We start from the raw sequence: 25,889 nt of genomic DNA on the forward strand, positions 1-25,889 counted from the left end.
TACACGTATGTAATTTTCAATACCCCCCTCAAGTTGGAGCGGGGGAAGAGATAGAGACCACGCCCAATTTGCTAACGATTCTTTGATAAGCTTCAGCTCCCAGTGGTTTAGTAAAAATTTCAGCAAGTTGCTGATGGGAAGAAAGAAAAGACGGGATAAGCAGACCAGTTTGATTTTTTCACGAACAAAATGACAGTCGATTTCAATGTGTTTCGTGCGCTCTTGAAAGACTGGGTTATTTGCAATGTGCAATGCAGCTTGATTATCACAGTAGACGGTCATGGGTTTAGAGTGAGGTATCCCAAGATCACGGAGTAGAAACTTGAGCCATTGAAGTTCCGAGGCTAAGGAGGCAAGTGCTCGATATTCAGCCTCAGCAGACGATCTTGAAACAGTATGTTGTTCTTACTTTTCCAGGAGAGTGGACTAGAACCCAACATGGTAAAATATCCAGTAGTAGATCTACGTGTTATTGGGCAACCAGCCCAATCAGAGTCAGTGAAGCCACTAATATGAAGTGAACTAGCAGAAGACAAAAGAAGACCGTGATTGATAGTACCTTTTAGGTAACGTAGAACTCGTGTAGCAGCATCCATGTGAGCTGTATGTGGATTTTTCATAAATTGACTTAAGTAGTTGACAGAGTAGGTGATATCCGGCCGTGTTACAGTTAGATATAGTAAACGACCAATTAAACGGCGATAAACAGATGGGTCGGGAAGAGGAGTGCCGTCTGTGGGAAGAAGTTTTAGATTTTGTTCCATTGGAAAGTTACAAACTTTTCCTCCAAGCAGACCAGCATCATTGAGAATATCTGCGATAAATTTACGTTGGCCAAGAAATAGACCACGTGGAGAGTGAGACACTTCAATACCTAGAAAATATTGTAATCGTCCAAGATCCTTGATGGAAAAATGACGAGCGAGTAATAATTTTAACTGAGAAATTGTCTGATCGTCGTTTCCAGTGATGATTATGTCATCTACATAGACTAGAAGATAAATAATGATTGAATTTCGACGAAAGGTAAACAGTGAGTAGTCTGCGTAAGATTGTTGAAATCCTTCATGAAGCAAAGTATTTGAAAATTTATCAAACCATTGTCTAGAGGCTTGTTTTAGCCCATAAATAGATTTGCGTAAAAGACATACCTTATTTGGATTTTCTTTAGCGAAAGCTGGAGGTAGACGCATATAAATTTCTTCATGTAAATCTCCTTGTAGGAAGGCATTATTGACGCCGAGATGATGAAAAGACCAACGTTGAATGGTAGCAATAGATAGTAAGGCTCTTACAGTAACTAATTTAACAACTGGGGAAAATGTATCATGGTAATCCACCCCTTCGACCTGCGTATACCCTTTGGCAACTAAGCGCGATTTGTGGTGTTGTATAGATCCGTCTGAATTGCGTTTGATTTTATATACCCATTTACATCCAGTAGGTGTCTTGACGGGAGGTAAATCTACGATGTCCCAAGTGCCATTTTCTTGTTGTGCCTTAACTTCTTCAACCATAGATTTGCGCCATACAGGAATTTTCGCAGCCTCCGTATAGGATCGTGGCTCTCTATCGGATAGAACTGTTGTGAGGAATGCCTTGTGAGTAGGAGAAAATTGTTGAAAAGATAAATAGGAGGTTAATGGATATTTTACGGATTTTGGAGATTCATGCGTCAGTAAAGTAGTAGTCTGACAAACATAATCTTTTAAGTGACTTGGGGTTTTACGAGTATGAATAGGTCGTCCCTCATTTTGGGACATAGATGGTGATGGATATATTAATTGGGAATGCGAAGTATCCGTGGATGATATGTCAACTATAGTAGGAGATGGATCAGTTGTAGTATCAATTGGAGGAGGAACATCAACTGTAGTAGGATGATTAAGTGGCAATATGTGTGTACCATCAGAAGATTCAGTGAAATAGTGATCATCTTCATCAAATGAAGCATAGTCAGACAAGGGATTAATATTAACGGAATGAGAAAGTTACGTCGATTGACCATCTGGAGATATGTCACTGTAAGGGAATGTAGTTTCATGGAAATGAACATCACGAGAGACATAAATTTTCTTGGTAGCCAAATCATATAGTCTGTATCCTTTTTGTCCATGTGTATAACCCAAAAAAATTGCAGGATATGAACGATTATCAAATTTGTGAGATGGTTTGGTGTTGCGTCCAAAACAGAGACAACCAAATGTTTTTAGAATTGAATAGTCTGGTTGACCACCCAGGAGCATTTCGTAGGGGGATTTGTAGCCCAAAGTAGGAGTAGGCATCTTATTTATTAAATAAGTAGCATGCATTATGCATTCACCCCAAAATGATAAAGGTAAATTAGATTGTAAACGTAGTGCACGCGCAACATCCAAAAGATGCCTATGTTTACGTTCAACAATACCATTTTGTTGTGGAATGTGGACACAACTTCTTTGATGGGTAATTCCATGTTGGAAATACCAAGCTTTCATTTCATTAGAAAGAAATTCAGTTCCATTATCGGAGCGAATCGTTTGTAATTGAGGTAAATATATATCTCCAGATCCAGAGCTTATAACAGAGACTCTCTTTTGAAATTGAGTAATAACATGAGCGTAGAAATACTTGAGAAATTTTGATGTTTCTGACTTGGTTTTCATAAGAAAAATCCATGTACAACGTGTGTAACCATCGACTATAGTAAGAAAATAACGATCATTAGAGAGTGAAGCAATATTAAACAGCCCCCAAATATCGCAGTGTATTATTTCAAATGGTTGTTTATTACAACTAGTGCTTAAAGGAAATGAGTTGCGAGTTTGTTTCTCCTGCGGACATACCCCACAAGGTCGACTGCAACTTGAACTAATATAATTAAAAATTTTGACATAAAAACTTAAAGCGCGCTGAAGACGGATGTCCTAATCTCCAGTGCCATAGATCAAACGATGATTGAGTAGTGACTAATGTTTTCGGGGGTGGCCGTAGATAATAGAGACCATTACGGTACTCACCCAGACCAATCAGCTTCTTCCCGGATAGGGCCTGAAATTGACAGTAATTTGATGAGAAAAGTGTTGTAATAGAAGACGACTTGGTGAGTTGACTCACAGATATTAAATTGAATTTGAATGAGGGTACATGATAGACCATTTCTAATATTAAATCTTTGGAGAAAATAATACGTCCAATATGTAATATGGTTGCAAGAGAACCATCAGGAAGCTGGACATTGAAATTCTTAGGTGCTGGTTCGTATGTACTAAAGACAGTAAGATCAAAACATACATGATTCGTCGCACCAGTATCTATAATCCACGAGTGTGATGAAAAAACTAATGATTTGGATGATTTAGAAGTTATATTAAAAATTGATGAAGAAAAATGTAAAGATTTACCTGCTATGTTGAGAACTGGCGCAGTGTTAGCAGGCTCGGAAGAGAGCATTGCCAGGAGCTTAGCGTATTGATCAGCTGTGAGTGCCGGTGCCGGAACAGAGGACGATGCTTCACCAAATGTAGGGGATGCATCAATAAAGGTGGAGCCTTCTTTTTTCTTTGGTGGATAACCATGCAACTTGTAGCATGTTGCACGAGTGTGCCTGACACGGTTACAATGGTCATAGTGAGGCCTAGGCCGCTTGTTAGGACCACTGTTACGATCTTGGAGTCGCTGAACATTGAGTGTCGCAGATTCAACAGTGGGTACAACAAGGGAAGAAATTTCTTGCTGCTTCTCCTCCTGGCGTACAAGAGCATAAATTTTTCCAGTAGATGGACACGGATCCATTAAAAGAATTTGGCTACGTACCATTGAGAAGCAATCGTGGAGACCCTGTAAAAATTCAAAAGCACGATCCTGATGAAAACGTTCCATCATCTCCTTGCCGTGGCCACAAATGCAAGGTTGGACGGTAATCAGAGAGTTGAGTTCGTCCCAGAGAGTTTTCAGCTTGGTAAAATAGGATGAGACAACCTGACCTTCTTGCTTGAGGGAAGAAATTGAATGCTTCAACTGATAAATCTTTGGAGCGTTTGATTGGGAAAAACGCTCATGGAGATCGGTCCAAATTTCTTTGGCGGTGTCACAGTAAAGGACACTTGAACGAATGTCAGGGACGATGGAGTTGAGCAACCAGCTGCCCACCATGTAATTTGAGCGTTCCCACTTTTTTAGATCCTCTGAGTCTGCTGCAGGTTTGTTTAGAGTCCCATCGATGAATCCGATTTTGTTTTTCGCCCTTAAGTCTAGTGAAAACCCACGCCTCCATATGCCGTAGTTATCAGCAGTTAACAATGGAGTTATTAGAATTGCTGTTGGATTGTCTGAATGATGAAATTCGAATGGGTTGGTGAATGGTGTGATCAAAGAACGACCATTTGAGTTTGAGTTTTCAGAGTTTGATTTGTCAACGGAAGCATCTAATGGATCCGTAACCCTAGGAGATACCATTTTAAATTTGATAACTAAAGATTAGACTAAAACACAAATATTGGTTTCTTCCCTGATAGTGGAAGATTAAAACTTCATGTCTATTTATATTTTACTATTACATGAATACAACGAAGAATTTACGTAAAGATGGAAACAAAATATTCACAATGAATACATATAATCCTAGTTTACATAACTAAAAAGGTTTAGTATCTTCTGAGGTGTCTTCTTTCCATTCCATGTGATATATGACAGCCTGTAGTCTTGAATATGAGATATACGGAATTGATTCTCATTGTTTCAATATCTTTGATAATCTTTTAGTCTTTATTAGGATGAAAAACTCTTTACAGGTTGGAAAGGAAATTACACGTATGTAATTTTCAATAGCTCTGATACCATCTTAAATTTGATAACTAAAGATTAGACTAAAACACAAATATTGGTTTCTTCCCTGATAGTGGAAGATTAAAACTTCATGTCTATTTATATTTTACTATTACATGAATACAACGAAGAATTTACGTAAAGATGGAAACAAAATATTCACAATGAATACATATAATCCTAGTTTACATAACTAAAAAGGTTTAGTATCTTCTTAGGTGTCTTCTTTCCATTCCATGTGATATATGACAGCATGTAGTCTTGAATATGAGATATACGGAATTGATTCTCATTGTTTCAATATCTTTGATAATCTTTTAGTCTTTATTAGGATGAAAAACTCTTTACAGGTTGGAAAGGAAATTACACGTATGTAATTTTCAATAGCTCTGCTACCATCTTAAATTGGATAACTAAAGATTAGACTAAAACACAAATATTGGTTTCTTCCCTGATAGTGGAAGATTAAAACTTCATGTCTATTTATATTTTACTATTACATGAATACAACGAAGAATTTACGTAAAGATGGAAACAAAATATTCACAATGAATACATATAATCCTAGTTTACATAACTAAAAAGGTTTAGTATCTTCTTAGGTGTCATCTTTCTATTCCATGTGATATATGACAGCCTGTAATCTTGAATATGAGATATACGGAATTGATTCTCATTGTTTCAATATCTTTGATAATCTTTTAGTCTTTATTAGGATGAAAAACTCTTTACATGTTGGAAAGAAAATTACACGTATGTAATTTTCAATATAATGTATTTGTCGGTTGTCACTGGCGTCACTTTCTAATCATCTATGCAAGTTGTGAAGAAAATATAGAGAATAAAAGAGTCTACTAAATAATGCAATTTTAGAACGGGAGAGTGGAACTTGTGCCATCTTCAAGTTTTCTTAAAGAGAAAGCGATAGAACTACTAAGTGGTTGCTGTTGGGGGTTACCGACCAAAGCTTTCAAAGGATTATTTTCTGATACTATATTTCTTTTTGCTCGGTAAATAGAGATTATACTAAGAAGAGAGGCACAAAATACAATTTCAAACAGCAGGAAGCCACCAAGCATATGGGATCGAAAACAAAACGGAAAGAAAACCCAAAACAAGACAACTGGGAGGTTCCGACAGCAAGTTCTTCCAATTAGTAATCACATCATGAAACTGCAAAGGAATCCAAAGTAGGAGATACATCAGGCCAATGTAAGGTACTAATCTTTGAGTCAGCAATAACAGCATCAATTGATCTCTTCTTTCCCGTGAAACATCTAGCATTCCTCTCAAATCCGCACATTCCAGCAAATATTAGTTGGATTCTCCTCCACACCTCACAAGTAGAAGTAAAGGAGGGGATTATTTTTCTACGATCTCGTGATTCTCGTCATAAACCCGGGGAGCCAAATATACAACATGTAATTTGTAGTTGTTGTTTACAGCTAGGCTTTTCTGTCTTTTGCTTGTAAACTTTTCGATTCGTTGTACTATTGTGCCTCCTTGGCACTGCGTTATCAATATTTAACCATCTTAAAAAAGAAAGAAGTGGTTGTTGTTGGTTACTGTTTTCTGCTGCATATTCGCAGCAACAGCAACTCTTCCTTCGATATCTTTTTGTAACAAAGACAATTAATTGCAACAGCGGTGAGTAACCTGGTCCCCTACATACGGAACAAGTGGGTGGCACCATGCCACCATATTTTTTGTTTAAAGCAACCCCTTACAGAGCTTCTACTATTTAATATTTTAGTGTTGGTTGGTAAAATAATCCTGAAGAATCAAGGGAGGCAAAGGTATATATAGTACTAGTTAATATTCTTTTGATCGTTGGTTACTAAAATTATCCTAAAATAATTTGCTTGCTTGAAGGGAGGCAAAGGCGTAAATTAGTAGTTCAATTAACTAACATGGTTGATGAGGATATGAAGGGTCTTAATCTTGATTTAATCATCTACAGTGGGAGTTATTTTTTTTGTTCATATAAACTAATTGTTGTGCCTGTTTTTCCAGGAGCTTTTGGGTTTTGTCCGGGATTGTTGGGTTTTGTCAAGAGCTTGTTCCTCTTTCTTAAGTTGGTTGTTTGCTATGTAGTTAATTTCGGGCATCTCGGCCGGAATTCCGGCGGAATTTTTGTTTTCGGATCACCACAAAACGAAACACAAGATTTCGCCGAGACGGAAAGGAATCGGAAATTTCGGGCATCTCGGCCGGAATTTCGGGCATCTCGGCCGGAATTCCGGGTATTAAAACATTTCGAGAACAATGGAGCCAATAATCCTGTTTTACAAAATTTACTTCTTTGGAGTTGTACCGAGATTACACCGAGATTTGGAAACGGAATCTCCCCGAAACAACGTTGTACCAGTGTCTCGCTCGAGACCGAGACAAACCGGAATCCGAGATCGACTACATTGGTTGTTTGGTTAGTTTGTAGTTGATGACGTACAACATACACGCTTACTTGTAGAGCAAGTCTGAGCAATTCTTTTCTTAATTTAATTCTTTTCAGAGTTCTATTTTTAGTTAACTTCTCCTTTCTTTATTTAGTTTGTTAAGTCGGCTATCCAATGCCTATTTAAGTTTGAGTCCTGTACCAAGAGAAGATACATTATGTTTATGATTATATGAAGCTTAAGTTTAATCTCTCGTCTTAATTCCTAGTTCTTCATGCAACCTTACTTTATTCAACCTTCTTTCAAAGTCTTTTAATCTTTTCTCATCTCTGCAATATCCTTATTGCATTCTTCTGTTAAAGTTCTTCACTAGTTGGTATCATTCGACAGTAGATTAAATTTTTATCTTTTCTTTGATCCTGTATTCGCTTCCACAAACCTATACAAAAAACAATAAAAAAAAAAAACTCAAAAGCCTACCTTTTTGTCATGGAGGATTCTACTGAGACTAAACTTGATAAGTTATCTTCTGATGTTGAAACTATGCAAAAAACCTTCAACGACAGAATATCTAAATTGGAGGACATGCCTACACAATTATCATCTATTATGGAATTTTTAGGTATCCAACCAAAAGAGACTGTTGAACCTTCTGGTAAGGATATGGAGTCAACTGGTAAACCAGGAGAATCTACATATAAAACAAAGAAACATGAAGTTTATACTACTGGCATACCTGGGTATAACCCAAAGAAACATGAAGTTTATGTTCTCAATCCAGAAAAACATCATCTGATTTTACACGATGACAGTGATGACGAAGACGATAGGGAAGATGATTAACACAAACGCTGGATTGAAGATAGACGTATTCGGTCTGGACATACACCATATGGTTCCTTACCAGAATACAAGTTTAAGGCATACATTCCTACTTTTAATGGAATTTTCAAAATAGAAGAGTTGCTGGATTGGCTTTACGAATTTGAAGCTTTCTTTGAGTTTATGGATATTCCAAATGATACAAAAGCTAAACTAGTGTCTTATAAACTCAAAGGTGGAGCTGCTGCTTGGTGGGAAAGGATTTGTGAAGATAGATTTAACTATCATAAACCTCCAGTACGTACTTGGACACGTATGCGCAAGTTGATAAGGGATAAATTTTTACCTCAGGATTTCAGGCAACAACTCGTTGTTAAGCTGCAGCACTGTCAGCAGGGAGCTCGTTATGTTGAAGAATATGTTGCTGAGTTTTATAACTTAGTTTCTCGTAATCAAATTCAAGAATCTGAGGAACAATTAGTTGGCGTTTCATTGAGGATTTGAATAGATTGATTCAATACAGTATGACTCAGTCTGCTTTTACAATGGTTGAAGCTATTCAACAGGCTATCAAGATTGAGAAACGTCTTTCTCGATCTTCTAAGGCTCCTCAACCTCGTCAACCTCATTACAATAACACCTACTCAGGTCGTAACTACCAAGATTCGTACTATTCTTCTTCTCCAAGTTCTAGTTATCCATAAGAGTATACAACTCCCCCTCCACGGCAACAAAAAACCCCAATCAATTTTACATATTCACAAACCCCTTTACCAAATATTGCACCTCTTCTTCTTGCACCTATTGAGAATACATCTGTTCAGCAAAGTCACTTTAAACCTATACAAATTCGTTTTTCTAATCGTCCTCCACAGCAATTTCCTCCTGTTGTTAAACCAGCAAATCCATATTTTAAGTTTCGAGGGGAAAAATGCAATAGATGCCAACAATCTGGTCATACTTCTACTGAATGTCGTAGATTTAATGGTTTTATTGGAGATTTTACAAACCATGATGAGCCACAAGATAATTAAGATTTGGTGGATGCATACGATTCAGGTGACCCTACTGACATCCGTGGTTCTTATGGTGAAAATTTGATAGGTATTATTCGTCCGCTCTTATTAAGTCAACCCTTTCTTTCTCAAAGACACAATATTTTTCGAGCTAATTGCACCATTGGAGGGAAGGTATGTGATTTAATCATTGATAGTGGCAGTGTTATCGCTGCTCATGTTGTTCACAAACTTGGTTTACCTGTTTATCCACATCCACAACCATACATTGTTGGTTGGGTCAATGGGAATTCTACTCAGCAAATTACTCATCAGTGTGTTGTTCATTTTTCTTTTCCCGGATATGACGATTCAGTGTTGTGCGATGTTATTGATATGTCTGATTCCCATATTTTTCTTGGACGCCCATGGAAATATGATATTCAGGCGGTACATAACTGTTTTGATGACACTTATACTTTTCATCATCAAGGAAAGTTAAAAAGGTTATGTCCTTCACAATCTTATTTTTCTCAGTCAACTTGTAACCGGAAGACTAGCACTTTGGTAGCTACTATTGCTCGCTCTTTGCAGAAGACTCATACTTTGAGTTCTCATGAGGAAACCAAGCCCATGATTGATATTCCAGACAAGGTATAACCGTTATTATCTGGATTTCATACTTTATTTCATGATGAATTGCATGTCACATTACCTCCTTTAAGAGATATTCAACACTGCATTGATTTAATTCCTGGAGCATCACTTCCAAATCAAGCACATTATCATTTGAGATCAAGTGAACATGAAATCTTACAAGGACAGGTTAATGATTTGCTAGCTAAAGTATTGATTAGGCCAAGCAATAGTTCTTGTGCTTGTCCTGCATTCTTAGTACCCAAAAAAGACAATGGTTGGAGAATGTGCATTGACTGTAGAGTTTTGAATAGAATCACTATTCCTTATCGATTTCCTATACCTCGTATTGATGATGTGATTGATTTATTGGCTGGTTCTATCATATTTTCCAAGCTTGATATAAGAAGTGGATATCATCAAATCCGTGTTAGAGAAGGGGATGAATGGAAGACTGCTTGCAAAACACGTGAAGGGTTATATGAGTGGCTTGTCATGCCTTTCGGATTATCTAATTCTCCAAGTACTTTCATGCGCCTTATGAATCAGGTTTTATAACCTTTTCTTGGTCAATTTGTTATTGTTTATTTTGATGACATTTTGATTTTCAGTAGTAGTGAAAAGGAACATCTAATTCATCGGTCCAAGATATTTAAGGTGTTACAAGAAAATACCTTGTTTGTGAATCTGAAAAAGTGTATCTTCATGTCTTCTGAGGTTACTTTTTTGGATATGTAGTCTCTGATAAGGGAATTTGTGTTGATCCTTCAAAGATTAAGGTTATTCGAGATTGGCTTCATTCTATAGACATTTCATTCGAAATTTTAGTTCCATTGCAGCTTCTATAACTGAGTGTCTTAAACATGAGAAGTTTTCTTGGACAGAAGAGGCTGATAAGAGTTTTCATTTTCTAAAGCAAAGGTTATGTTCAGCTCCAGTTTTAGATATGCCTGACTTTTCTAAACCGTTTGAGATAGATTGTGAGGCTTCAATAATTGGCATTGGTGATGTACTCTCCCAAGAAGGCCATCCTGTTTCTTTTCGCAGTGAAAAGAATTCGGAAGCTCAAAAGAAATGGTCTACTTATGAACTCGAATTACTTTCTCTTGTTCAGACTTTGAAACAATGGCATGTTTATTTGGTTCATCGAGAATTTGTCGTCAACACTGAAAACCATGCTTTGAAGTTCTTACTCACTTCTGCGAAGGTTAACATAATGCATGATCGTTGGTTGTCTACTATCAAAAAATATACTTTTTCTGTGAAACATAAGAGTATTAAGACTAATCTAGTTGATGATGCTTTAAGCAGGAGAGCTCATTTTCTTGCTACTACTCGTAATTGTAGTTTTTCTTTTGACTACATTAAATATATCTACGCCGAGGGGAACAATGTGGTTCTTTACATGATAGTGTGGATGATTTTCTCATTCAAGATGGGTTTCTTTTTAAAGGAAATCGTCTCTGCATTTCTCAAGGATCTTTGCGTCTTCATCTTATTAGAGAATTGCACGGTAGTGGACTTGGTGGTCATTTTGGTCATGATAAAACTATTTCTCTTGTTGAAGAAAGATATTTTTGGCCTTCACTCAAGCGCGATGTACAGAAATATGTGATGAAGTGCATGGTTTGTTAGAAATCTAGAGGAAGGATTCAAAATACTGGTTTATACACTCCATTACCAGTACCTGATGCACCTTGGGTCGATGTTAGTATGAATTTTATTTTGGGATTACCTAGAACTGTTAAAGGTAATGATTCAGTCATGGTGGTTGTTGATCGTTACTCGAAAATGACGCATTTTATTGCTTGCAAAAAGTCTATTGATGCTTCTAATGTAGCTTTTTTATTATTTAGAGAGGTAGTTCGTCTACATGGAGTACCAAAATCAATAACCTCTGACGAGATACTAAGTTTTTGAGTTACTTTTGGAAGTTCTTATGGATGTGTCTTGGAACAACATTACAGTTTAGTACTACTTCTCATCCCCAGACCGATGGTCAGACAGAAATAGTCAATAGATCTTTGGGAAATTTAATAAGATCAAAGTGCATGGACAATCACAAACAATGGGATTTACTTTTACCCTATATGGAGTTTGCCTTCAACACGTCTGTGAATCTCAACTGGTAAGACTCCATTTTAAATTGTCTATTCTAAGGTTCCTAATCATGTTTTGGACCTTGTAGTACTTCCTGAACTTCAGAAATCCAATACCAAAGATGATTCTATGGTGGAACAAGCTTCTCAACTTCATCAAGAAGTCAGAAACAACCTTGAGGAATCCAATGCTAAGTATAAGGCTGCTTCTGATAAACACAAACGTCTTAAAGTTTTTAAGGAAGGAGAATTGGTTTTGATTCATTTGAGAAAGGAGAGATTTCCGGTTGGAACTTATAACAAAACCAAGATGCAAAAATATGGTCCTTTTAAGATTTTGAAGCGTATCAATGACAATGCATATGTTATAGATCTGCTTGTTGATTGGAACATTTCCAACGTGTTCAATGTTCAAGAAATTTTCACTTTCTGTGGTGACAATGAAATTTTGTTACTTCCAGTCATCTCAAGGATGAGCTACATTCAAGAAGGGGGGACTGATGCCGTACAACATACACGCTTACTTGCAGAGCAAGCCTGAGCAATTCTTTTCTTAATTTAATTCTTCTTAGAGTTTTATTTTTAGTTAACCTCTTCTTTCTTTATTTAGTTTGTTAAGTCGGCTATCCACTGCCTATTTAAGTTCGAGTCCTGTACCAAGAGAAGATACATTATTTTTATGATTATATGAAGCTTAAGCTTAATATCTGGTCTTAATTCCTAGTTCTTCCTGCAACCTTACTTTATTCAACCTTCTTTCGAAGTCTTTTAATCTTTTCTCATCTCTTCAATATCTTTATTGCATTCTTCTGTTAAAGTTCTGCACTAGTAGCTCTTGAGCTTGTCTTCCTGTTCCTTTTAGGTTTTTAATCTATTTTAAACCTTTTCCGATCAAAAGATAAACATAGTTGATGATATCTTTCTTAAGTTTGAAACTCGTCATATTGTCACTAACCGATCAAAATAATGTACATCTATACATTTGACGTTTAGAGAAAAAGGATGGGTGAAGTGCATTAATCACTATTAAAAAAGATAAACATAGTTGATGATATCTTTCTTAAGTTTGAAACTCGTCATATTGTCACTAACCGATCAAAATAATGTACATCTATACATTTGACGTTTAGAGGAAAAGGATGGGTGAAGTGCATTAATCACTATTAAACAAGCACCCTTTGAATTGATGCAGTACGAAATCTTAGCAAAGATCGGGTTTCTGACAGCTTCCTGCAAAGCTAATAGGTCTTTGGAATTTCATTAATGAGATCCTCACAAGCATCGCCTCTTATTCTCTAGTCGTCTGCATGATTATTTTCAACAAGTTCCCACAGAGCTTGATATATAAATATAAAAGTCCTCATCTTAATACTCCAAGACTCACAATTATGACCAGAAAAAATAAAAGAAACCAGTGAAGGATTGGAAGATGTTAATAGTTTTATCGCTTGACATGCTGAACACCAAAACAGAATACTCCTCACTCCAATCAACAAAGGCAAACCTTAAACCTTCATTCAACGAAGAAGATTAAAGACCATAGCGGATGAGATATTCAAAACCGAAATAATCTTGTATTAATCGAACCTTAATCTTGTTTTAATCTTCTTCTGATACCAATTTTGTTAATGCCGGCTATCTATCATCAACCATGTTTTAATATAAAGACGTGGCTTCTTAATGTTAGCCACTAATTTACGCCTTTGCTTCTCTTATTCTCACCAACTAACCATAAAAACCATTATAGATAAATACTAGAAGATCTACAAGACAAGAAGTGATTTTGGTAAACAAAAATAGATGGTGCCACTTGGTACCACGGGCCATCGAATTACGTAGGTTGTACCGTTTCAATAAATTTTCTTTGTTATATGAGAGAATGAGACAGAAAAAGAAGAAAAAAAAACGTACATACATGGATGTGGTTACAAAATTTGCACGTAGTTTGGTTGTTGTCGCTGCAATCGTAGTAACCAAATCAGCCATAAAAGTCGACTCTTTCGTTCTCTAACTTTGCACTATAAATAGACTCTTTCGTTCACAACTTATATCTATTATTAGTCTCACTGGCAAATGCATTACTATATTTATGTGCTACTAATTAATTATCTATCAGTGTAATTTTTCTGTTTCTGCGTTTGTCTTTTGATTAAGTGATAACTAAGTAATATGCATCGTCCAAATTTTGAGGTCGGTTCCTCTTCAGGAAAAACATCATCATTATCAAAAATAACTTTGAAGAAAGGAGCTTGGTCTCAAGCTGAAGATGTACTGCTTAGGGAATGTATTGAAAAGTATGGTATCGGAGAATGGTATCAAGTTCCTCGGAGAGCAGGTATACCATTCTATAAGATGTCTGCAAATAAAACTTTCTTGTTTCTAATTCGTTTTGTAGTTCGAAAAGAATATACCAAATATCTCTTATGGGAAAATGATAAATTAAAATATGGAAAATTCCAAGCATCACAACTAAATGCACATACGCGTACATGCGTGCGATCAAATATCTAATTTAATTAATATTTTCCAGGCCTGAATCGATGTCGTAAAAGCTGTAGATTGAGATGGTTGAACTATCTACAACCAAATATCTATAGAGGAGAATTCAAACCTGACGAAGTAGATCTCGTCATCAGGATGCATAAGCTTCTTGGTAACAGGCAAGTATACGATTGTTCGCTCATCATCTGCGCCAAATCATCTATTGATTGTGCGCGGTTACTATTGTTAAAAGAAATATACGAAAGTGCAAATAAAACAGAGGTTAATATCTTATACTGATATCTCATTCAAAGTGGGATATATGCTAGTGGAAGAGTGGAAGCACCATTTAAGTAGTGGAATTATCTCTAGAATACGCTTTCTTGACCATCTAACTAGGTTCCATTCCATTTTTGACGAAGGTTTAGTGTTTTTTCATAATTCCACAATAGTTTGAAGTTTTCACATATTTTCATAAACCTTTTGGCATGCAAATACGCTTATATTCTTTTTTAGAATCAAACGTTTTAATTTTAAGTTTTGGAATAACAATTGATGTTTAAAGGCTTCATATATATTCCTTCCTTGAATTGCATGAAATACTCTAACCTTTTATCTAAAATAATACGGAGGAAGTACGTTCTGGCTTGAAGAAAAAAGAAAATGTTTTCTTGGTTAAAAATGAATAAATAACATTAAGAAACATGAAAAGGTGAAGAAAAAATAAACTAATCAGGCGGGGCTCTTTTGACATCTAAGATTCTCCCTTGTCTATTATATCACTTCGGCTAGAGGCTGAAAAAGTTTTGAGACTGTAAGGTTGTAGTATTTTAAGGCCAAAGTAACTCATTGGTAGGCGTGGTTCTTTCTACCAGTCCTTGCTTTAAGAAGATGCATCCTACATACAGGCCTATGTAATTAGTAAAAATAATTCTTTTTTTATCCCTCAACGGATTCCTTGATACAACCACCAAGTGTCTGACCAACTTACTTCATTTCTTGGGAACTACGTTTACCGATCAGCCGATCAGGTGATTTCCGATCCTTGTACGTACTTTTCTATGTACACAATAAAACCACTTTGTTATAAGTAAGGACCACAAAGTTGTTCAATCAGAAAACAGCATAAAGTTAAAGGTCCTATGATATAAGAGACCACATATATGGTGCACTTATCATATTATTTTGGCCTACCAAATAAAATACTTGTAACACAACGCCTGCTGTTTCCTTAAAAAATATCCAGTAAGTTTCCTATACTGGATGACATTTTCGGTCCCCCTTCCGTGCGGACATCATAGATTGACATTTATGGCATGGCAAGTCTCAACCTCCCATTGTGTTGAATGATGAAATTCTTGTTATTCCTGTACGAGAGTTCTGTCAAGTGTCTCTATCTCTGAATATTAGCGCCATTTTGGCAGGACGTATATTTCAGCCGCTTATAATTAAATTCCTTGTGGTCCTAGCTAGCAAATTCATACCTAAAAATGGAACGGAAGGAGGATTTGTTAATTTTTTTGTTCATGACTAATACCTAAAATATTTAAACATATTCACTTTACTTTATGTTTCGGTGTTTGCCCCAGATGGACATTAATTGCTGGTAGAATTCCAGGAAGAACAGCAAATGATATCAAAAACTACTACAACACTCATTTACTGAAGAAAACTAGTTCCTCTAAACACAATGTTGAGGGAAAAAATCAAATCAGCATCACCAAGAAAATCAGTCATGACGATAATGTCGTACGTGATCATCTGGAGGATCTAGATCAGCATACACACCCTTGTCCCAATACTAGTGCTACTAGTAGCATGACAAAAGTTATAAGGTCGGTACCTAGAACTTTTCCTTCCACATACAAGTGGATTTCAAATGAAGCAACATCAACTGGAATGAATCCTAATAATATTACTACAACTACTACCAATAATAACCGATTAGTAACAAAGAACAATGATCGCGAAGAGATGATAAAAAATACATACTTGTCGGTGGATGATTATCTTTGTCATTTGGAACTAAAAGATGAAGGACAAGTTAATAACATGAATACTAGTTTGTTTGATGAAACCAAAAGCAAAGACATTGAGGTAGGAGATGAAGACCGGGAGAAACAGAAGCAGAAGAAACTGATGACTACCACATACGATAACAATGCATTATTCGGTGATGGAAACAGTACAAGCATTAATCTTGAGGATGGGATGATGATGAAGGGCCATACTAACAAAAGTAACTTCTACTGCTGGGATGACTTTTATCTCCATGATAATCTATGCGATGTCTTAGGTGATTTATATCAAATCTAATCATCAAGTGATTTTCTAATGTTGATCATATTATCGGAGGAATGTAAGAAATAGTTTAGGCATGTTGAGCCATGCATGCCGTCGAAATAATTTGTGATTTCGGCCGGACAAGTTTGCTGGAGTAGGCCATCTGTCCATGGGGGTGGCCAGTGCCTCCGTCACATTATTTAAGTATAGGTGGTTTTTGTGGTTGCTCTTTAATTATTTACTTGTCCTGTCGAGATAAGTTTTTAAGTATAGGTGGTTTTTGTGGTTGCCCTTTAATTATCTACTTATCCTGTCGTAATAAGTTTAATTTGTCCTGTAATGCATTATGTATAACGATAAATAAAGAAAATGACCTGGGTTTTCCACAATCATACGAGCAACCTAAAGATTAAAATCAAACTATAAACTGAAAAAAATTTTGATTTGCTCCATGGTGGAGAATAAAGAGGAAAGATTAAAATTTGGACAAACGGATATTATATGTCGGCACAAGTGAGGCCAATTTTATATGTTCGTCTGGTGATGAATCACCACATGTGTCACAAATGTGTGTGACTTAAGACTTGATATATTGGTTTATATTAAATAGGCGGACTTTATATGTACGGTCCACCATCGTGCGTACACTTAATTTCCGTCCCACCCCAAAGGTTATTATACCAGCGTCCCGTTCCAGAAAAATTCTTAATTTCCGCTCCACCATGTGTATTTTTACTCCAATTTTTTGACCAAAAATAGTCTCTAACCCTGGAAATCTCAACCATATATAACTTTGCTGCGTTCCACTGCGGTTGATTTTCTGACCAGATATAGTTTTGATGCATCTTTTCCTCGTACATTGTGGATGTTCAGGTGAAATATGTTACGTCTGCTAGTTTAAAGACCTTGGTGGGATTAAGAAGCGTTTAGATAATACGGTTGGTGGGAAATTAGAGTTTTATATTGTTATTAGTTTTCGACTATTGATTTGATTGATTAACGGTTGTTAAAGCTTTATTATACCTAGTTTGTTTAAGGTAATAAAACTATCTAAACTCGTTAATTCACAAAAATATCATTACAAAAGAATAAAATTTCGATAAATCTTCGGAAAACTAATGACATATAAGTCATATATTTAAAAAGTCTAATTGGAAAGATAACTTGAATAAACTTAAATAACCTGACTAAATTGAGCCCTATAAAAATTATCCAAGGCCTACGAATTTTGTTCCTACATAGAAAAAAGGGTTATGGGAAAGCGGTGAAAGTATGAAATTACCCTCACTATTAAATTTAATTCTAATCCTAGCTAATAATTCCCAACTTGAGTTTGATTCTCAAGTCATTTTTATTAATGAAAAGCTAAAACCAAGAAAACCCTCTAACCTTTTCATTTCTTTTGAAAACTTAATGCCGCATCAAAAACTAATTAGTGGACATGCCAAATAAGAGACCTCGTAGATCTGATCCGGAAGTTGCACTTAAAAAGAGAAGAAATGAAAAAGAATTATGCACTTGCCTGTTAACCCGTTTCTCTTAATTAAGTTTTACTTCGTTCATACATTATAAAATTAAAAAAGTTCAAAACTAGATTTCCAGTTATAACTGGAATCGGTCGATGTAAATGTCAAAAACGACAATTTGTTGATTAATTGGTCGATATGCATATACATGTCGCCCGATTATTATTGATGTTTTTCGTGATTAAAGAACGTCAAAACAGAATCTGTAGATGGGACATTTACATCAACCGATGACTGTTATTTATTTAGGATTCACTTTGTTGGATAAATTTGTGATGTGATCAAAAATTTGATGTGGGCAGATGGGACGAACAACAATGTGACATCTATACACGATGTTAGCATATCCCAAACCAAACCAAAGTCTTTTTCCAGTAGTAAGTACCAGGTAGACTAGAGATTATCTCATAAATGTATAACATAGTTTTTATGCCGGCCTGTCACGCCTTGCACAACCCACACTACTGTGGGCACATACTTGACGTTATCTGCGCCGCTTTTGTGTTGATTTTTGAGGCCAGGTGAAGAAACACCGTTTTTAATCGGATTACGAATTCTCGACCATTAACTCGGATATTCTCACAACCTGTCCATGTTGCAGACGCTACGGGGGTGTCCCCCCTTCAAAATCTTGCCAATTGCAGCGCTATTGGGGGTTTCCCCCTTGCACACTCAGCATGGTTGCATTTACGTGTTCGCTTATTTGGAGGATAAAGTAAAATTAACAAAAGGAAATAGGAGTCGTTTAGTCTACATATACCGAAGTCCTACCTCGTCCACGCGTATCGCCGCTTTCCATGCTTGTCTGTCGAACGCCTGATCTTGTGATAAGTTCTGGTTTTTCATGTCCCTCTTGATGGATTCGTCCCAAGTTAGCTTCGGACGGCCTCTCTTTTTCATCCTTCCTTCAGGACGCATAATGTAACCTGAACGGACTGGTGCATCAGGTGGTCTTCACCGGAGATGCCCAAACCAGCGCATCCGGTGCTGGGAAAGCATCGCCTCGATTGGTGCTACCATAAGTTTCTTGCGTACGTATTCATTCCTGATCCGATCATACCTCATGTGGTTGCATATCCACCCCAGCATCCGCATCTCGCTACTATTTAGCTTCAAGGTGTCACGGTTATTCATCGCCCAACATTCCGCACCATATAACATCGCCGGGCTAGTCGCCGTCTTGTAAAACTTACCTATAAGCTTTAGCGGAACTTTGCCGTCACAAAGGACCCCAGATGCTAGGCGCCATTTCTCCCATCCAGATTGAGTCTGTTGTCGGATATCCTCCTCGATTCCCCCATCCTTTTGGATAATCGATCCAAGGTAGCGAAAGGAATTTGTTCTTGGTACAAGTTTCCCATATTTTAGAATGTCCCCCGCATCTGTCCCGGAGTCGCTGGAATCACACCTGAGGTACTCAGTTTTAGTACTACTAAGCTTGAAGCCCTTCGATTCCAAGGTATGGCGCCACAATTCCAGCTTTTCGTCTACCTCTTCCTTAGACTCGCCGATAAGTGCGATACCGTTTTCAAAGAGCATACACCAGGGGATCTCACCCTGAATGTCCCTCGTATCCTTGATTAAGCTTATGTTAGCATATCCCTTGGTACCAAAAGCCCTTATCTTTTCCTTTCTTAAATGTTAGCACTGGACTTGATGCTAAGGGTAATATCAGTCTCTGTTTCCTAATCTTGGCCACGGACGGACCCAAAATCGTGATTTTATTTCCTTTTGATCTGGGACAACATTGATGACCAATGGCAAAAGGAATGTAAAAAAAAGAAGAACAATTTTGCACTGATAGATCAGAGGCAGCATGGGCGGAGCCAACCCAATGAAAAGGTATGCGGTTAGACCCAGACCAGTCGACTCCAAAGTCTAATATGGGCCAAATTACAGTTTGAAGTCCATTAACAAGTCTATTTCGGCTTCTTTGCATCTCCTAAAAAAATTGTACCCAAATCAAACTTTACCAGGGGGTTAGTCCACGAGTGAGTTGGAGGGAGTTTAATGTATTTTGAATCTTGGGGATTTTGAGGGAATGTAAGAGAGTATAGGGAGTTTGAGAGAGTTTAGTGTGTTGAGTGTAGGGAGTTTGAGAGACTCTCCCAAAATCTCTACTTTTTTGAGAGATTTGGAGTGAGCCAAAAATACATTATAAACTCCCTAGAACTCCCCAGAACTCCAAAAAAAAACAAATTCCCTATCATTCTAATTTTTACCAATAACAGGGAATTTAAGAGTTTCTTTCAAACTCCCCCACGACTAACGGGGTTTTTTAGGGAGTTTGGGAGACTCTTCTAAACTCTCCCACGACTAACGGGGATTTTGAGAGACTCCCTCGAACTCCCTCACGACTAACGGGAAAAAACACAACTACACCCAACTCCCCCAACTCCCCTGAGGACTAACACCAGAACTAGTCATAAAAACCCAAGGTGACCAAACTTGTGGTACAAAAACCCCATTCAAATGTTGGGATCAATTAAAACTCCATTTTAAATAAAATTGATACAAAAACTCCCAAAATTTTAGAAAATGATACAAAAACCCCAAATTTCAAAATTGGTTTCATCAAAATTCTTTGGGATTTTTGTGTTACTTTTATTTTGATGGGGTTTTTGTGTTACCTTTGTTTTGATGGATTTTTTATGGATGGATAGTGACACCTTTGGGGTTATAACTCCGGACTGTAGTAGCCCTCTCACGGGTTCATGTCCTTAAATTAGGTGCAGAAAAGATTAAGAACTACTATGATCGTAGTACATATCAGAATCACCTTCCAAGAACTAAGAATAAATAGATGGTTCTACGAACAAATACTCGAGCCAGGTTCAGTTTGAACTAGGGTGAAATTATTATACATTTTGTCGTATTTGTTTTTGTCCATGTACAGCATCAAAAATTTCGATTTTGCTTGAGGTTAGAAATGATGTGAGTTAAATGATATTGTCAGTCATTCATGTTAGGCATTCAAGAAATTTATTGTTGATTGCCTGTATATAGTTAGGCATCTACAGATTCCTAGCAGTTGTGCACCCTAACTGTTTGTGAATTTGTCTAAAAGACGCAAATGGCAAGAAAAAATTTCATCCTTTCATCAAGGAAGTAGTATAAGATGGCGCACCTTGCAAATTCATATTTTTCCAACAAGGAAGGTGAGTCCTGTTAGGTTATCGATATGCCAGATATCTTATTAATTATGATTAATTTCTTTGTCTATATATCTTGCCAATAAACTCTCTTGATCAATTCTCATTTGCAGTGAATACCATGATGATTATATCAATCTAGTCTTGCTGCTTCAGGAAAACGGGTCATTCGTGTGAACTATTTCTGCTTTGCGTTACCGTAAAGTTGATGGATGATTCATAAAAAGAGTTTTATCAGGCTTAAGTCTTTTATTGCGCATAAAACGTAACCAGGTATTTCTTTTCTTTTTGACACAGCATAACCATGTATTATTTGCTATTCAATGATGCTATGTTCGTGTTTATTTTATTCGCCACTATATATTGCAGTAGTCGAAATTTGATTGCTATTAGAGAAACAGACCTTAAGGTGTAAAAGACATTCAACATTTACAGAAATCCCATTTCTCTGTGTTACCGAAGATATCTTGAATCGCAACTCTCACAAGAAATACCAGCCTAAGTCACCATTACAGTTACTGTTACTGATTTTTAGATATACAACCTGTTAATCTTGATGCAGCAGTATCAACAGCTCTCCAGTACCTAAACCACCATTTCTCCTTTTTACAAATCAAAACTAAGAATGGACCCCAAAACCCTACAGCCACACCCAAAATAACAAAACCAAATAACAAAACCTTATCTCTTGCACCATTTTCTTCTTCTTCGACATTCACATTCGTATTATCATCAGGTTTGTTGCTGGTAGGACCAACAGGATCACCCTCACAATGCTTTTTGGTAGGAATACCACACAAGAATTCATTACCAAGGAAAGCTAATCCATCCACACCCGGACTTTGGAAGTGAGCATCGTCAGGGATTCTGCCACTCAAGTTATTATATGATAGGTTTATATACCCAAAGGAATCTAGTGATGTGAATTCCATTGGGATCTCTCCTGACAATTCATTGAAACTGACATCCAAGGAATCTAAGCCAGTCATGTTTCCCACACTTCTTGGTATTTTACCATCCAAATGATTGTTCGATAAATTAAGCATTGAAAGCCCTTGTAGTAGACCTATCTCTTCTGGGATATTTCCTTCCAGAATGTTACTTGATAAGTCGATACCTGAAGTGTAATTGTGTAAGCGTTTAAGGTATTGTAACACCCCATCGATCCTTATGCTCAATTGAATATCGGAGATAATCCAACCACCTCCCCAGTCTGCAGTAGAGTAATTAGGCCTACTTGTTAGCATCGTCAAGTTTCCTAACTTGCTTGGAATTGAACCAGAGAGATTGTTCATTGATAAGTCTAATACTTGAAGTTGACCCAAATGGCTGATCTCTTTGGGCATTGATCCGTTGAAGCTGTTTGACCTTAAAGAGAGGATCTTAATTTCTTCGAATGAACCGATGAAAGTAGGTATACGACCATCAAATCTGTTGTTTCCCAAGCTGAGAACCTCCAACTTCTGAAATTGTCGGATGAATTTTGGAAAAATACCTTCGAGAAAGTTATCGTTCAATAGAAGATATGCAATAGGTATTTGTTGAATCTCATTTGGAATGTGTCCAGTGAGATTGTTCATGCCAAGATGTAGAAAAACGAGGGAACTGCAGTTTCCCATACTAGAAGGAATTTTTCCAGTTAAGGTGTTGTTGGAAAGATTTAGAGATCCAATGCTAAAAGGAATTTTTAATCCACCGTTTAAGCAAAAGGATAGAGGAATTGTACCGGATAGCTGATTACTTGATAATGAGGCGTAGCGGGAAGTGGAAAGACGTTTTCCCACTTCGAATGATATTCCTCCACTGAACTGATTATTTGACAGATCGAAAAATATATTTCTTGGAGACGGAAGAGGAAGTGAACCTTGAAGCTTGTTATCGGCTAAATTTAAGTACATGAATGCACTAGGATCAAAATGAAACGCACGTGGCATTGTACCTTGGATGTTGTTTTGCGAGAGATCTAGATACTGCAGATTCTGGTGTTTGAAGAGACAAGATGGGATGGATCCCATAAGATTGTTGTTTGACAAATCCAATGTACTGAGATTAGTGAATTTGCAAAAGAAAGCTGGTATATGCCCTTCCATATTGCAGGATTGCAGCTGCAAACTCTCCAGTTGAAATTTGGATGGAAGCTCGTTTTCATCTATTTCGATGGTTATGTTGTTTGAATTGAGGTTTGATTCCGTTAGGCTTAACTCATTGATCAAAGAGTCCAAGGAGAATATTCCCTCGAAAGAATTAGAACTAACATCTAAATAATTTAGATTGTGCAACTTGGTGATGCAACTAGGTAACATATTGCTTAGTTCATTGGAAGAGAAATCAAGTTTTTGAAGAGAAGTGATATCACAAATTGATTCAGGTACGGGTCCTTGGAATTTGTTTTGAAAGAAGGTTAGATATTGCAAGTTTTTCGTATTGGAGCCAAAAGAAGGAACATAACCAGTTATGTGGTTTTCAGAGAGGTCCAGATACTCCAATTTTGAAAGAGCAGAAATAGTTGTGGGTAAGGATCTCTTAAGGTAGCAATCTGATGCAACCAGACTAAGCAACTCCGGAGCATTTGATATGGAACTTGGAATAGATCCGTTTACACTGACTGAAGAAATCCAAAGTGCTTGGAGTCTTGGAAATTGACGTTCAAACATTACTGAAAGATTTACTTGGAGATAAGTGTTTCCTCTTACATCTAGCCGTTTAATCTGAGGAAGGGTAGGAATTGAGCCTTGCAAATTATAGCAACCAGCTAGTTCAAGAACTGAAAGGGCAGTAAGATTAATAATCTCAGTTGGTATTGAAGAATTGAGGTTATCATTGAAATTCATTTTCAGAGTTGATAGACGCGAAAGATTAAGGAACTCATGGATTGGCAAAATTGGACTAGAAATACCGCTAGCAGATAAGTGAAGTTCTCTGAGATGAGCAAGAAATGATATTGGTTTAGCTCAATTCAGTTTGACAGTTGCCTCAGATAAGTCAACACCACTTAATCTAAGTACCCTCAGATGGACTAACTCTTTAACCCAGTTTAAAGATGACGAGATTAAGGGAAATTCAGAAGTAGTATAAACCAATTCTTGGGAATCAGATGTTTGAACATATCCAGATATATCAAGGTACTGTAGAGATGATAAATTAGCAAATTGTGTTGTTATCAAGCCGGAAAAATTTGAACTGGAGACATCAAGATGAGTAAGATTTTTGAGTTTTGAAAGGTGATATTGGACTTTAGAGTAGTCCAGATCATTGAAACCAAGATCAAGATACTCAAGGTGAATTAGATTGAACAAAGAAGGAGAGATTGTACCTGTAAGTGAAGTATTTGGTGTAGGCTGTGAATAGTCAGAAACCTCAAGGTTGATTTCGCGGTCTATATTTCGGAGATTAATTGAGATGACATGAAATGATTCAGTAGAACATTGAATTCCATGCCAAGCACAACAATTTTGATGGCGGTTGACCTTCCATGACGACAGACGACCAGAAAAGTCTGTTAGAGAGGATTTAAGATGCAAGAGGGCAATTCTTTCATTATCATGGCAGGCATAAGAGAAATTTAGAAGTTGAATGATGCATAGTAATAAGAAAAGGATAAGAGGAATATGAAGATGATGAAATTGTAACTGAATATGTTTGCTGCTGGAGCCTTTCATGGCTAAGTGGATTCGTAAGTGGTCTGTATTTTGTAAAAATGTCTCTATGTTCTTTGTTTTTGTTGTTACAACCTGGTTTATATAGTGATCACAAAGTCGCCATCTGACGTATATGTATAATAATTGAGCAGATTCTCATATGCTGCATTGAATTCTATTTACTGACTTTCCATCATTGATGGTATTTGACGGTGATAAATAATTCCTTTTTATGTATTTGCCCAACTTTATGTGATGAATCTGAATTGGATTTCTTTTTTGGGTGATGACATTGCCATAATCTTGTTTTGTTTATGTTTTCTTTTCAGATGGACTGTCAAAATCTTATTTGGTCAGTACTCTGTCAATTTGGACGCCGCCTAATTTGCTGGATTACAGTATTCTGCAGGCGCATTGCCTGTTCTGCTAGGTATGGCCTTATTTAATATACTCAATTAGTATTTCCTATTGGTGTTAGATTGACTGCGCACAATATTCTGCAGGTGCATTGTTTGTTTAAATTAAGATTCTTTTGAGTTGTTGCTTCTAAATGTTACTTTAGTATAAATGACAAAACTATTTGATGATGGAATCGGAATTCAATATTAAATAAATGAAGAGTTAGTTAACCAGATCTCAGTTGGCACCTGCATTTGTCCTGTTTAAGTTTAGTACCTGGACTAGCTGTTAACTATAGTAAAGAGTTTGAAACTGATTATTTGTTATAATTTGACGTGCTATTTTCCCTGTGTTAGACCCCAAAATAAAGCCGTAGTACCAAAAATATATTGATTGATCAGTTGTTGCATATATGGAAATCCTTGCAACTTTTATTTGTAGTTACTGCACATATGTTTCCTACTGTAAGACAGTCAGTTCAAACTACAGCTCTGATGACTATCAACCAGTATAATTTTCTCTCTTGCACCATTTTCATCATACTCTCTAGTAAATAATGGCTTACTGCAAGATAGCTTAGCGATGCTACTGCACCTTTCTTTTCTTTTCGCCCTCTGGTAGGGACTTAACCCCATCGTAAGCCATTATTTACAAGG

General features: G+C 36.8%; 2 protein-coding genes across 2 annotated transcripts; one reads left to right on the top strand and one right to left on the bottom strand.

Annotated features, from left to right (window-relative positions):
- Window positions 1–13,923: 13,923 nt before the first annotated feature.
- LOC113328715 (trichome differentiation protein GL1-like) lies at window positions 13,924–16,551 on the top strand. The gene is made up of 3 exons (XM_026575735.1): window positions 13,924–14,089; window positions 14,285–14,414; window positions 15,825–16,551. The coding sequence occupies exons 1-3, from the start codon at window positions 13,924–13,926 to the stop codon at window positions 16,549–16,551; spliced, it is 1,023 nt and encodes a 340-aa protein (XP_026431520.1).
- Window positions 16,552–18,998: 2,447 nt separating this feature from the next.
- On the bottom strand, window positions 18,999–25,878 carry LOC113328716 (LRR receptor-like serine/threonine-protein kinase GSO2). The gene is made up of 5 exons (XM_026575736.1): window positions 25,828–25,878; window positions 24,218–24,321; window positions 21,891–24,115; window positions 21,722–21,836; window positions 18,999–19,677 (listed from the first exon to the last, which is right to left on the bottom strand). The coding sequence occupies exons 1-5, from the start codon at window positions 25,876–25,878 to the stop codon at window positions 18,999–19,001; spliced, it is 3,174 nt and encodes a 1,057-aa protein (XP_026431521.1).
- Window positions 25,879–25,889: the final 11 nt, after the last annotated feature.

The sequence above is a fragment of the Papaver somniferum genome, unplaced genomic scaffold (assembly GCF_003573695.1).
Source record: "Papaver somniferum cultivar HN1 unplaced genomic scaffold, ASM357369v1 unplaced-scaffold_114, whole genome shotgun sequence".
Taxonomy (NCBI): domain Eukaryota; kingdom Viridiplantae; phylum Streptophyta; class Magnoliopsida; order Ranunculales; family Papaveraceae; genus Papaver; species Papaver somniferum.